The following is a 15,164-nucleotide window of genomic DNA, read 5'->3' on the forward strand; positions in this document are numbered from 1 at the left end:
CAGATGTCTAATTGATTTTACCTGTTATCTGTTTCATTCCAAACTTAATGCCTGAGTTCATCCTTCTAAAAATATATTAACATGCTATAGCTGCAGGATAATTACATCACACTGCACTATTTTTTTTTTTTCCAAATAACTTGCTTTCCTGTGCAGTTTGCATTGCCTCATCTCATGGGTTGGGACCGGTTGACTAATCAGCTACCCAGAAGTAGTACTGAGAGTTCGAGTTCATCAAAGGTGGATCAACAATTTTTGGATTTAGAGTGGGATAAATGAACTCAATGCCTCACCTCATTTGCAGATAGTTAGTTTAAAGAAAAAGCGCATGAACATTCTAGAAATGTGCCCTTGTGAATCCTATTTGTACTTTCCAAAAAATTGTATTTTGCCACTACTGTTTCTAGTAGTTACAAGAATCCCTATGATATATCTTCACTGCTTCTCAGACTGTCATGATATGCTTAGGTAGGTTTAGTTTGGAACCAATTATCTTAACCAGGCCATTAAGCTTCACTTTGTGTTTCTTCTTTGCCTTCAGCTTTTTTGAATTTGTAAATCATTTCTTATTGAGATTCATTCAGAAATGTGTTTGTTATGGTATTTTTTTAATATAATAATTGCTTGTAACAAAAAAAATGGCTAAATGTGTTTGCTATGGTAATTTGATTTAATATCATAATGCTTGGAAGAGAAATGGTTTAACTTGAGCAAAAAAACAGAACGATCGCCTATGGTAAAATGATGTTACAGCCACGGGACTAAACTTGGTTTTGATTTCTATTTTCTAATGTCTATCGCGACAGGAAGTACGGTTTCAAAGCCCATTTTTTGCTGATTATTGTAGTTCTGTATTTTATAAGCCACCAACATTTTTAATTTCTAGTATGTCTCATATTAAATAAAATAATTGTTAATTTTAAAAAAATAAAGTTATTTGTTATAACACATATATGTATAATATATGTTTGAAGGACGAAAGTCGAACAATAATATTTTTACAAGTTAGTTTAATTATATCTCGAAAGAGACAATTTAGTTAATCGGTCATTTGTCATAGAAATAAGGGGTCATGGGTTTTGATTCCCCTAGTGCTCGTCATCTTTGTTCTTTTTTTTTTTTTTTTTTAAAAAAAGAATAAATGAAGAGTTTGTTGTGATACTCTAATGTTGTGTTATACTTTTCAAATTGGAGAATTTAAATTATTGACGGTATTTACTTTATGAAATAGAGTAAGAATTAGAATCATCATGAGCCCTATCCCAATTGAGAATGGAAGATGAGAAATTGTTTCCCCAAGGGGCGGGAATGAGTCTCTCATTCTTGAGAGCTTCAATTTTACCCTATTAACATTTCAATATTTCTAACATGCCTTCTTTTTAAATGAAAAATATAAATACTAAAAAATTAAAGAAAAAAGTAAATTCCTAAAGCCTAATAAACTCCTCACAAAGCTCCACCAAACGCCAATAAAATATATGGGCCTGCATTTTTCATTTCCATTCTCCTTATATTTTAATAAGTAAACATTATATTTTAGATTTCAATTCCTCAAATCTACGAGTTAATATGCTATTAGTTGATTCTATTTACAGTTGACTATATAGAAGTCATTGATACAATAATTATTTTCTGACCAATATTTATCGAACCTCAACCACTTTAAATAAATAAATATTGTATGTAAAAGTAAATAAAATTTAGTAATTACTAATGGAACTTGGTAACTCTTAAAACCGATTGAAGGCCCGGCCCGCCCCAATAGATAAGGTAAGTAGCGAGCTAGGGTTTAGTTTTGTGGACATTATATATGAAGCAAAGCTTCGCCCTTAAAAGTGGTTGGCTCTGTTGCCGTCGAGACTGAGAGAAACGGGCATAGTCGTCTGCATTTCGCTCTGTAAACAGGTATGTAATAAGCAGGTTCTCTCTTCTAGCATCTAGCCCTTGGATTCAATCAACTTTAATTAAAATTACATGCGATTATATGCCCATTAATCTTAATCTTCTTATATTTGATAGTTAGTTGTGAATGTGATTGTGATCGCAGAAATGAAGCATAACAACGTAATTCCAAATGGGCACTTTAAGAAGCATTGGCAGAACTATGTCAAGACTTGGTTCAACCAACCTGCTCGCAAAAGTCGACGGCGAGTCGGTCAGTCTTTTTCCTTAATTAGCTTTATCTTACTTCTTGTTACTGTTGATGTCGTTTTTTTTTCGTGGTGCTTATTCGTTGTTTGTTTGTTTGAAAACCACTAACAGCTCGTCAAAAGAAGGCCGTTAAAATCTTCCCTCGCCCTACTGCTGGGCCGCTTCGTCCCGTCGTTCATGGCCAGACTTTGAAATACAACATGAAATTAAGGGCTGGCAGAGGCTTTACTCTTGAGGAACTCAAGGTTTCTTTCTTGTTTTCTTAGTTTCATTTTCGATAATTGATTTGATTCATACGTTGCTTATGCATTCACATTATGTTAATTATGATTGCAACGATTCGGTAAATGGCTCATTGGGATAGACATGGATGAGCAGTACCCCTAGAAATGTATAAGAAATTTTCTCAAAACAAAATGGTTAGAAGTGATAATTATGTGTATGTATAGAATTATAATGTTAAATAGATCTACAAAATAATCAAATCAATTGGAGATTTAAGTTATTCTTTTTTTTTAGTTCCTTTTTCATTTTCAAAAGAAACAAACAAACAATTCATATCTTGTAAGGCATGGAATTAAATTACTGAATTGCATATTAACTTAATTACTATATTAATTATATAATTAAAAAGGTTTTGTAGGACGATCTATAAAAAAAGTGATACAGTTTGATTCCCCAATTCAGTTAGTAGTATCCGCCTCATTGGGTAGAATGCCTTCTGCTGCGGGTTATCAACCTACCCTTAGTACCGAAATGGGTTCTTTACAAGAAAGAATAGCTTCTGTCAAAGAGGGTCCATAACTTCTATGCAAGCAGTTTATGTGCCTGCGGATGACTTGACTGATCTTGCTCCTGCCACAATGTTTGCCCATTTAGATGCTACTACGGTACTATCAATGCCAAAGGTATCTGTCAAGAGGATGCTAACCATAGATCAAATTATTTCATGGATTGGATTTCATTTGACCGTCTATGGCTCCATTGCGTGTGCTCGGGGTAGAAGTTTTGAATAAATGTCTTGTCATGCTACTAAGTACTTTGATTTAAGTACTTTTCTTTCTAAGAGGTGGAATAGAATAACGCGGCTGAAGTGTAATGATCATATGTCTGTAATGCATTGTATGTGGTTGATGCTTCTTTGTTATTTTTGCCCTAGTTAATCTTATTCTCTTTACATTAAGGCTGCTGGAATTCCCAAGAAACTGGCTCCGACAATTGGTGTTTCAGTCGATCATCGACGCAAGAACCGTTCTCTTGAGGGTCTTCAATCTAATGTTCAGAGGCTCAAGACTTACAAGGCTAAGTTGGTTGTTTTCCCAAGACGTGCTCGCAAGTTTAAGGTAATTTTTTTTAATCATTTTATTTAAATTTGCTGAGTAAGATATTTTATTTTATCTATTTTTTGTCATCTGTTATCTTGATTTATTCTTATCTGGACTCTTTGCAGGCTGGTGATTCGGCTCCTGAGGAATTGGCAACAGCAACTCAAGTACAAGGACCTTACATGCCCATTGCTCCTGAGAGGCCTACTGTCGAGCTTGTTAAGGTTACTCAAGATATGAAGTCCTTCAAGGCTTATGACAAACTCCGTATCGAGCGTGTGAACGAGCGCCATTTTGGTGCCAGGATGAAGAAGGCTGCAGAGGCTGAAAAGGAAGAGAAGAAGTAAAAAAACTTGTTTAAGCAACACTTTGAATGTGGGCCTGTTTTTGGCATTTTGTTATAGTGATTTCAATCTGTTAGCTTTAGGCTTGAAATTGTTATTTTATTTTGAATGTGGGAAGATTTCTTGGTTATATTATTTGCAATGGACCTATCCAATGGTTGTTTTGGTTTTGAATTCTTTCCTGAATGAAGTAGATTCTTGCCAAAGCCTTAAAGCATTGGCTACTTTAAAATGTTGGCATATTTTGTCTGGGGAAGATATTATTTTGCAATGTTGCAATGGAAATTGTGCTTGACCAGTGCTTAATTTGGAGGATAGCTAAAGCTGCTTGTAACTTTTTTCAACTGTTTAAAGACGAGCAATTTCGTGTTTTGTTCATGCTGGTTTCTTATAAGAATTTGCTAATCCTGTGCTTCGTTTTCTAGCTGTTTGTTTTCATATCACCCTGTAAATAAATTGACGTTGAAGAAATTTTTGGAATTCTTACCTAATTTCAATCTTTTTTATTTGTTCAATTGCTAAGAACGGAGTATGAAGATATAAGAGATTTTTAATCTCTTTCAAGATTGACATGCCCTTTTTTTTTTTTTTTTTTTTTGTTAGTTCTTGGAAAATTATGACTTATTTTATTGGCTATGGAATAAAAGTTAAAGACTGCTGTCTTATGATCTAGAAATTCATCTGATTGCTTTTTGACAATTTCTTTTTATCATGGGAAAAGGTAACTCAAAATCCAATAATTGTCTCAACCCTAATATTTGTCTAAATACACTTCTTTTTAGTTAAGGAGGAGCAGTGATATTTGATCTTCTGAATTTATGACATCAGCCTCTAATAACTATTTGTATGTTAATTTTTGTTTTATTCTTATGTGATTATTAAAAATGATTATATTAATTTTTGTTTAATTCTTGTTTGATTATTAAAAATGATTAATAAGTTTCAAGTACAATGTCACTTATAACTTTTTGTAACTATCTAAATGTATAAAGGCTACTTGCACCATCATGAATAACAGAGCAATAATATTTGAACAGCGTAACATCAGGGTAACAAAATTGCATCCCAAGTAATGGAGCATTGATATTTGAATGCTTAGTGCTTAATTTCAAATTAGTTTTTATTACTTTCTTTGTGGTTATTTAATATATTTTTATAAACTCCTTAAATTTTTATTAGTCATTAATGTTTTGTCGGAGTTTTTATGCCGAACAAATAAAAAGGAGTAGAAAAATTATAAATTGGTGCGAAAAAATAGTCAGATGAAAGATTTAAGGGAGAAAGGAGAGTGTAGTTCGTTTTGTGTTAAGAGTTTAAAAAAAAAAAAAAAAACAACAGAACTATTATAGAGGGAGCTCTCTGTGTGTTTAAATTTCAAGATGATCTCCTGTATAAACGTTTTTAAGCAGATTTTTAGCACGTGAATGGGTATATTGAGGAAATAGGATTTATTTTCATGAGTATATTGAGGAAGAGTGACACAAAGAAGATTAAATTTGCATTCCTATAATTTCAATGTCATTAAATTTTTTCATATCTGGTAATTACTCATGAGATATGTTACCATAAATGAAAAGAAGAATCATCTTAACTATTAATTCATGGTAAATGCAATGACTTCAAATAAATTGACCGGCCAGTGATAGCAAGTAATAGCACATATACTTCTCATAATTTTAAGTAATAAAATTACCAACTGTATCGACTTCCGAAATAAATTATATTAATCTAGTTAAGGTTAATTAGCGGCAAAGAAAATGTTGTTCTAGGTGGCTAATTTTAACTTCGTAAACTTCTTTTGATACACATTTAACCACAATTCATTGATGGATGTGGCAATATTATTGCTCTTTAATGTAAGAGTAATTATATATTTATAAAATTAGGATACACAATTTGTATTCCAAACAACGTGGCACGAGATATCTCATTTGTTCGTTAATATAAGATAGGAGAAAACGATGGTGCAACGGTGGTACGGTACCACCGTTGCATCCAGCCGTTGAATTTCAATAGATCCATTTATCCAAGTGGATCCAACGGCTAGATGCAACAGTGGTACCGTATCACCGTTGCATCGTAATTGGACCCTATAAGATAATATAAAAGGTTAATTATTACAAAACACATGCATAGCTCCTTGATTTATAACGTGTCATTACTTTCGGGGTTCGTTTGGAATTGAGGTTGGGCAGCCGTAACTTAAAAGTTACAGCACTAAAGTATTTAATAAACACCAGCTGCTGTAGTTTGAAAGTTATGTTGATATGCTTTTTCACTTCTATAATGAAAAATCTAATATATCTTTAATAATTTTTTCAAAATTATTATTTCAAATTTATATTTACTACATGTTGTTAATTGTTGTTTGATGGTTACAGTTTTTTTTCATAGCAACCGTAACTTAAAAGGTACAATACCTTAATTCCAAATAGAACCTTAATCTAGTATCACAATTGTAAGCATGAGATTTGGATTGTGATTCCTTTATAAGGTTTAATTTGATCAGTAAGTATTTCAAAATATATATATATATATATATCTCAACCTTACACTTTTATAAATACACGAGTTGAACAACAAACTAATCGAAAACACATGATCAAAGTGATTGTGATAATAAAAATCAATGCAGAGAACTGGCAAAGAAGAAAAACTACACATGTTCTTGTCTCGAGAACGAGCACCAAAAGCTCTCTTTACTGGCATAAATTGTACCAGATCACAAGAGGAGATTACAAAATTTTTAATGAATCCTAAATCACTCATTAACTGTCTCTCAATCACAGGATATCAGCTTGCAAATGAGCCCCATTTATCACTTACTTTTACGGTCTCACTGGTCTAGTCAACGCCAGTCAAACCAACTCTCATTCCAATTTCCAGCACGTGCCACTCTCATTTCGATACTTTGCTTTTTCCTGGAAAATCTTACGAAACTAATAATGAACTAATTTATTAGTCTAATTAGATATGTTAATCGAACCGAAGCGGTTTTAAAATTGGTCCGGACCAGTCGGTTCAATTTGGGTCAATCAAATCCATTTTTTTTTCTTTTCTTTCCTCAAAAACTAGGCTGATTAGTCTTAGTTTTGTGAGTGAATATTCATGGAGAACACGTTTGTATCTAAGGTTGATGACACACACAACATAAAAAAACTGAATTGTATGGATGTTCAAGATGACAAAATTCTTCGTGTGAAGTGAGATAACCTAATCTGTTTGGGCTAATTAAGGTAACTACAATGAAGTTGATATATTTTATAGTGGATATATAAGTTTTATATTTTTATTATCATATTTATGAGTTGAAGTTAAGTGCCAATGAATGCATAGCTAAGTTATTATAAACTCTTAATATGTGTTTCTCAAACAACTTTCAATTTATACAAAAGAATTATCTGTTCGTATTTATATATTATCAGTTAACCTTTATGAAAAATTTAGAAGATAGATTTTCATTTCAGATATTGCAATTATACAAAACTAAAAGTAGAAAATTATTTAATATGGTGTTCATCATTTATCGTTTATCACTAAATAAGTTTATCGTTTCTTCATTAATTCTTTTAATTTAAAATTTATTATAAACCCTTAACATACGTTTGCCGAACAACTTTCAATCTATGCAAAAGAATTATCTGTTTGTATCTATATAATCAGTTAATTTTTATGAGAAATTTAGAAGATAGATTTGCATTTTAAATGTTGCATTTATACAAAACTAAAAGTAGAAAATTATTTACTATGGTGTTCGTCATTTATCATTTATCACTAAATAAGTTTATCGTTTCTTCATTAATCCTTTTAATTTAAAATAACTAAATAAGGTGTTTCAAACAACACAAATTAATTAAAACAATTAAAAAAATATAAAAAATAATGGTTTAAACAGTTAAATTAATTTAATTATAAACAATAAAAAATTATATTACCACTAAAAGTTAACAATGCATGTGACGATAGCTAGTGTTATGGTAGTTAATTCGGCTGTTAGCGTTGCTTCTCTTTGTTATCAGTGTTAATTTAGTTTTGGTTGGGTTCCGAAAATTTTCAAACCGAATTGAACCGACTTTAGAAAAATGAACCGGATCAAGCTGCAAATATTTGTATAGTTTTGAATGTCAGTTTGGTTTGATAGTCAACCAAAGTTCGTATCAAATTGATCGACTATAAACAAAATTGGAACCAAAGTGAACTGATAGCCAAAACTTTCAGTCCAGCTTTGTTTATTTAACAAGTAACATATTTTGCCAATCATTACCTTTCTTTTATAACTATTTCTCAATGGTATATGCCATGTTAAATTTTTTTTTTTAACATATAAAAAAAATTCCTAAGGAAATGTGAGAAATGTCAAGATTTCGGTTCATTTGATTTAATAGTTTTGATCACCTGCTCAACAAGACTAAATGAGTATGAAAATCAATAGATTAAAATCAACAAAAGAGTTAACCATTAAATCAAATCACAATCATCCATAGAACAAATTAGATAGAAACCAAAGAGAAAAATTAAAACATATTACAAATGACAATAAAGCAGCAACACTTATAACAACATTAAATAACTCAAATAAGGCAAATAACAATATTGACTCCATTGAACAACAAACTGCTTCAACTCGTATTTTTCTTTATTTTCAATTAGCTTCTCTAATTGCACTGATAATTTGATTCCGATAATAGAAATTAAGTTGAAGGACATCACCACACACACACACACACGCACAAACCCCATCTTCACAACCCTCAATGTTACTTTAACGACCTAAAGTCAAGTCAAGATTGATGGATCCATCATCTATGCCATCAGATGGATTGTTATTCTCCTCATTATAATCTGAGTTTAGATCAATTTGATTTGGGATAGCTGCAGCTGCAGGTTGATTCAGCTGATTAGCAACTGCAGCCCTAGCCCTAGCAGCACTGATCACGGTACCATCATTAGTAGGAGGAGGAAAACTTTGTATGCGCCGCACTGGAATAACAACTGGCTTCATATGTTGGTCCTGTATATTATTAGTATGAGTACTCAAACTGGCAATTGGTGGCAGCGAGAATGATGGAGGATGAAGATGTTGGTTTTGTCTAGGGATATCAAAACCAAACAACCTTTGAGCTTCAAGTGCTGCTTGGTTCCGAACACGGATGAAGTTGTTCTGAAAATTCATGAGCTCTTCCCCCCTGATGTGAGTTTGATAGTGGTTTATAAGAGCCTCAGGGCTAAAAAAGACTTGTTGACATACTGCACAATGCTCTTGAACTGGGTTGGAGTTTGAACGATGAGGCGGTGGAGCTAGGCTGAAACCATCAGGGTGTCCATTGCCAGACATGATTATGGATATGGTAGGAATAAACAAAAGGGATGGCAAAGAGGGGAAAAAAAACATGGAGATTAAAAGAACGAGCAAATGAGAAGTTGGTAAGTGAAGAAGGAAAGAGGGGGTGATGAGATTTTATAGTGTACAAATTTTATTATCATATTTATGAGTTGAGTTAAGTGCCAACGAATGCATAGCTAAGTTATTATAAACTCTTAATGTTTCTCTAAAAACTTCCAATTTACGCAAAAGGATAGAATGCTTATATTTATTATCAACTAAACTTGTATAAAAAATTTAGGAGATAGATTTTCATTTTAAATATTGCATTTATATGAAAACTAAAAGTGAAAAATTATTTAAAAATCACTAAATAAGTTTGTCATTTTTTTAATTAATTTTTTTAATTCAAAAGCACTAAAAAAGGTTATATAAGAGAGAGAGAGAGAGAGAGAGAGAGAGAGAGAGAGAGAGAGAGTGAGTGAGTGAGAGCTAAATAAGGTATTCCGAACAACGCATAATTAGTTAAGACAATTAAAAAACATAAAGAGAAAAGTTATTTAAATAGCTAAATTTAAAAAAAAAAACCTGAAAAGATATTATCACTAAGAGATAATAAGGTACATGAAGATAATTGTGTTATGGTAGTTAATTTTTTTTTTAAAAAAATTTTATATGTGATTTTTTAAATTATTCACAATCAACTCCTTAACTAATAACTATATACTCTAAGTTAATACAGAACTAAGACTTGGGTCGATGTGTTTATGTTGAAGATAAGATAAAGTGGTCATAATATTAAATAGAAAAACTTGAAGGAGCCCAAACATATAAATTTCATAGAAGTAAGTCAAATTTCATTGAAGACCCTTATTTTAAAAAAATGGGTCAACGGCACATAGTTCTACCCTTATTATCATCCAATGATAGAACTAAGATTTTGATATGCTGGTGCCATTATGGAGAAAATATGAACATTAAGTTTCTAACGACTTTTGATAGATACAGAAGAATTGAATATTCATATCTATTATCAATTAGCCTTTATGAAAAATTTAAGAAATAGATTTTCATTTTAATTACTGCATTTATACGAAAAATAAAAATAAAAATTATTTAAAAATCACAATATAATATTTTTTGTTTCGTTCATTAGATCTTTTAGTTTAAAAGAACTAAATAAGGTGTTTCAAATAACACAATAATCAATTAAAAATAACTAAAAAAATTTAAAAAAGTGACTTAAAAATTGAATCTAGAAAAAAAATCTAAAATATATTGCCACACTAAAAGATAATGCACTTGATGATAATGATAGTATGGGATTTAGTTAATTTTAAAATCATAAGTCGTGTTCTACTTGTAGTGTAGATAACACTTAGTGAATGGCCTAACTCATAAAGCTAGTTTATGAGTCAATAACTGCTCCCAACACCCCCTCCCTATATAGCTCAAGAGCAACTCTCAAGCAATGAGAGATTATTGTCTGGGCGTCCTGTCATGTATCCACCAATCGTATTACTGGTGGAAAAGAACCCACACAAGCAACTGCTAATAAAGCAAAAATTAACTCTTTCCCGGTTTATGTGATTAAAACGAGATGTATACCACAATAAATAAGTATAAATTAAACCAATACAATCTAAAATAATAAATCAATCACAAATGAAATAAATTTTTATGTGGAAACTCAAATCGAGAAAAATCACGGGACTGTAGTTCGATATATCCTTCCACTATATAATAATGAGATTATAACAGAAATTCTTCTCTAGATAATACTAGAGGTTAACAACATTAAGAATCTCAACATTCTTAGTTTATAGTCACTATAATAAATGTTTTTTAACAAGTGAATATCTCTAATAACAACCAACAAGAGGATAAAATAAAAATTAAGACCAGTAAAAATGTAGAGGACGATACCAGAAACTTAACCTCAAAATTTAAAAGAAAACGAAGTTAAATTTTCCTTTAGACTTTGGGCTTTAAGGCTACCCAAATAAGATGGACCCAATAATTACCTTGTCTTTATCATGTGATAAGGTAATGTGATCTCATTCATGAACAAGTTGGCTATGATGCCATATAGAAGATCATAGTCATTACTCATACTTAATAGCTAACTTATGTGTAAAGAGTTGTCTCATACTTTGTTAGGTCCTTAAAATACTCAACTACTCGAGGAATTTAGATTTTGGTTTAATGGAGGTCATATGGAGTTAAAGAAAAAATTAAAGAGGTCATAACATAAAAAAGGAAATTTGAACGAGCCAAAAAAAAAAAAAAATCATGAACACAAGGTAAATGTCATTGAAGTTTTCTTTAAAAAGAAAAAGAAATTAACCAATGGCACATAGTTTAACCCTTATGTTTATCCAATGGCGGAATCAAAATTTTGGTTTGATAGCACCATAATCGAGAAACTATGAACTCTTAAAGTTTCTCTAAAAACTTTCAATTTAGATGCAGAAGGATTGAGTGTCCATATTTGTTATCAGTTAGATTTTATGAAAAATTTAGAAGATAAAATTTCATTTTACTTGTTGCATTTATACATGAAGTAGAAGCAGAAAGTAATTTAAACTCACAACTTATTTTTATCATTTTGTTCATTAAGTCTTTTAATTCCAAAGAATAAAATGAGGTGTTTCAAATAACACAATAATCAGTTAGAATAATTATAATAAAAATCTAAAAAGGTTATTGAAAAATTCAAGTTTAGGAAAAAAAATCCAAAAAAATATCACCACTAAAGATAATAATATGCTTGGTGATAATAATGTTATGGTATTTAATTATTTTTAAAATTCATATGCAGTGTTTTAAATAACCCTTAGTCAATGAGCCTATCTCATACTAAAAAATTAGTTCATGAATTAAGGATTGTCTCATGTATATATACTTTGTCCAAGAACTAATCTCAGTCAATGAGGGATTATCTCCTTGATACCACTGCTATGTGTAGGGCAATAATTAATTTTATCTCGTCCTTCTGACGTGGTAAGGTAATGTGGCCCATACTTATATATAAGTTAGTTATAATGCCATATAAAGAAGTTCATAGACCTTAATCATACTCCAAAGTTAACTTATGATGAGTAAATAGTTAACTTATTCTTATGTTATTAGTCAACTATTTAGTGATGGATGAGGTTTTTGGTTCAATGGGATCATAATAAAAATTAGACGAACTTAATTTAGTTATAACATATATAAGAAAATTAAAGGGCCAAAAAATAAAATTTTTATGAACATTAACTAAAATTTCTAACAACTACCAAACTTGTTATACATGACACGTGGTAGTATTGCCCGCCGTAGCAAGTTGCAATCCAAAATCAAGTTGATCTGAATTATATTGAAGATTGGGATTCCCCTTAGGTGCAACAGTGGCACCGTGCCACTGTTGCACCGTAGCCTGATCCTGAAGATTGTGTTATATTAAAATTTATATTTTCTAATTGTTAGTAGTATCTTCACTTTATTAAAATGAGAATGTTCTCATTAGAAAATTATTTTTATTATATATGTATATAAATGAATGTGTGCTTGTGTGTATAGAGAGAGAGAGAATTCGTCTCTTCTGCAAACACTGTATGAAATAAAATGCGAATTTAGTGTTTTACGCAATAATTAATCGTTTTACAATGGTAAAAATCATTTTGGTAGACTGTAAAATCCTAAATCTACATTTTTTGTATGTGTGTGTGTGTACTTGCCAGTTTAGTAATGCTGTCGTTTTTAAAATAATTTTTGTTAACTGTGTTCTCAAAATAATCAGGTGTGAAGAGAATTAGTTAAACGTTTAGTAAAATTTATTTTTAAAAGAGTTTTGAATTTTAAAAGCAGTCGTATGTATTTAAAAAATTTTACTAATAAATTGCTGTAAGGATATAAATGGCTGAATTGAATATAATGTTGAATAAAATTTATTTAAACATTTATAAAGATGTATATAAAATATTTTTATTGTTTACACAAAACTAAAATAAATATTTCATATCATTATTTTTATTTTTATATTGTTATCTTATTATAATTGGTAATGACAATAATCTCTTTAAATTTAATGATTTTATTTTCTTAATTAATAAGAATGAGTTTGGTTTTTTATAATATATATGAGGATATATATATATGATTTTATCAAAAGTGATTTTAAAAAAAAATTTGCCAAACACCAAAATTAACTTTTAACTTTTTAAAATTATTTTAAGCCTTCAAAAGAAATTGCAAATTGGTCTATATATAAAAGGAAAGAGAGAAAAGAAATCATGAATAATTATCGCGTATGTAAAACCTGTACTGTTTCAGAATCGCATGAGCATTCTTTAACATATTGTAATAAATGAAATTATTGAAATAAAAATTTGCAACAAAACTAGAGGTGGGCTTTGGGTTAAGTTGAACCGAACCAACCGGTATCCAAAATTTAATTTGAGTTTTAGCTCGTTTCGATTTAGTTCGAACTTAAAACGGAACCGATTGAAAGAGTAAAACCGATCGGTTTTGCTATTCATTTCGGGGAATCGGTTTTGTATTAAAAAAAAACAAAATATATAAATAATACCTCCCAAATCGCCAAGTGCTGGTTTCCCCCACTACTCAAAAAATCCCTCACCTCTCTCAAACTTGTATATTTTGAAGCAAGCTGGCTACCAAATAAAAAGAAGAAAAATGTACAGGAAAGGAATCACATTTAGTGGGGCATGATCAAATTTTTGTGTAGTATGATCAATTTTTGGTGTATGAATTAATTAATTTTTTATGCCTACAGACTATAGTTTAGACAAAGTTTTGGGTTTGTTTGTTGGGGATTTGCCTGTTTTGTCTATAATTTGTGTTGCTGTCTCGTTAAGAAATGTTCTGTTTTTAGTATTTGTAACAAATTATAGTTGGATGGTGCTAATGCTTGATTCGCTATATACAGGAGCAGATTTTACCAATTGATTTAAGCTGTTATGAACGTTTTAACCTAAAATTGTGACCCTAAACCGTATTTGAACCCGGAATTATGACCCAAATTAGTACTAAAATTTGAAACCAAAACGAACTAAAATAACTTTACAAACCATTTGGGTTGAATTCTCAAATCCTGACGGGTTACAAATTGAACCAAAACCCATAAAAACCGAGACAAAAATCGAAACGCGCGCCCCTAGTTGCAAAACTACATAAGCATAGTTGTAAATTACCCGTAATTCATCTACAAACAATGCCGTTCTCTCTTTTCTGAACACTAAACAAAAGTGGCCACTCTAAACCTGTAAACCCTTCTGGTCTTCCCCCTTACAGAACCCTAGTTTCTGTGTCTGCAATCCCCTAAAAATCTCTCCTGAATTAACCGGAGAAACAAAGTTATAATGCTGGAAACGGACACATGGCAAATTATCTACATCCCAGACAAACCGCCGATTCTGCCCAATCAACAACCAACCGGTAAGTTTACCACACGCCGAAATTCTTGCACCTCAATATTCTTTTTCTATTTTTCCTATAAATAATTTTTTTAAATTTAAATTTTATATAGTGAATGTGTTTGCTTCAGTAATAGAGCCAAAGCTTGCAAACACTATTATAAGGTAACCCATTTTTCAATTCTATCACCACAATAATTTTTATTCAATTGGATTGGAGAAATAAAATTGACATTTTTTTCCCCTAAACAGGCGTTTAAATGAAGTTTCGCCGCTGGAAAATCTCCGCCATGTAAAGCGAATACAGAAGAAATTCCTTGAAGGAGGTTGTAAATAAATATTCAGATTTTTGGGATTGTTTTTTAATTATTTTAAAATTACACTTTCTCAATTTTGTGCTGAAAGCAGCCTGTGCGTAATGTTAGACTAAAATAGATAAAATTGCTTTGTCTTGACCTCTTTTTTTGTAATGTTAGATCTTTAATATCATAGGTACTAATGATTTGTCTTGACCTCTTTTGTTGTTCAAGTAGCATCATGGTAAGTTAAAGCAGATAGCTTTTTTTCACTCTATGGGGGTTAGGCGAGACTCCTACTTGTC

At 30.9% G+C, this 15,164-nt stretch overlaps 1 protein-coding gene and 1 long non-coding RNA gene across 2 annotated transcripts; both read left to right on the top strand.

The window, feature by feature from the left end:
- Window positions 1-1,795: 1,795 nt before the first annotated feature.
- LOC18046443 (60S ribosomal protein L13-1) lies at window positions 1,796-4,137 on the top strand. Its single transcript, XM_006441753.2, has 5 exons — window positions 1,796-1,905; window positions 2,048-2,155; window positions 2,263-2,396; window positions 3,336-3,494; window positions 3,602-4,137. Exons 2-5 carry the CDS (start codon window positions 2,050-2,052, stop codon window positions 3,821-3,823), a joined length of 621 nt encoding a protein of 206 aa, XP_006441816.1. The 5' UTR covers window positions 1,796-1,905; window positions 2,048-2,049; the 3' UTR covers window positions 3,824-4,137.
- A 10,232-nt stretch (window positions 4,138-14,369) lies between these two features.
- LOC112099532 lies at window positions 14,370-14,902 on the top strand. Its single transcript, XR_002906273.1, has 3 exons — window positions 14,370-14,585; window positions 14,677-14,728; window positions 14,816-14,902. It is a non-coding gene; the product is annotated as an uncharacterized LOC112099532 (long non-coding RNA).
- Window positions 14,903-15,164: the final 262 nt, after the last annotated feature.

Source organism: Citrus clementina, unplaced genomic scaffold (assembly GCF_000493195.1).
Source record: "Citrus clementina cultivar Clemenules unplaced genomic scaffold, Citrus_clementina_v1.0 scaffold_3, whole genome shotgun sequence".
NCBI classification, from domain to species: Eukaryota; Viridiplantae; Streptophyta; class Magnoliopsida; order Sapindales; family Rutaceae; genus Citrus; species Citrus x clementina.

What these genes read in the sequence shown, in the direction of transcription:
- LOC18046443 (XM_006441753.2), top strand. Translation starts at nt 2,050, where the DNA reads ATGAAGCATAACAACGTAATTCCAAATGGGCACTTTAAGAAGCATTGG. An exon ending in TTACTCTTGAGGAACTCAAG is followed by an intron (nt 2,397 to 3,335) that starts GTTTCTTTCTTG and finishes CTTTACATTAAG; the next exon opens with GCTGCTGGAATTCCCAAGAA. An exon ending in GACGTGCTCGCAAGTTTAAG is followed by an intron (nt 3,495 to 3,601) that starts GTAATTTTTTTT and finishes GACTCTTTGCAG; the next exon opens with GCTGGTGATTCGGCTCCTGA.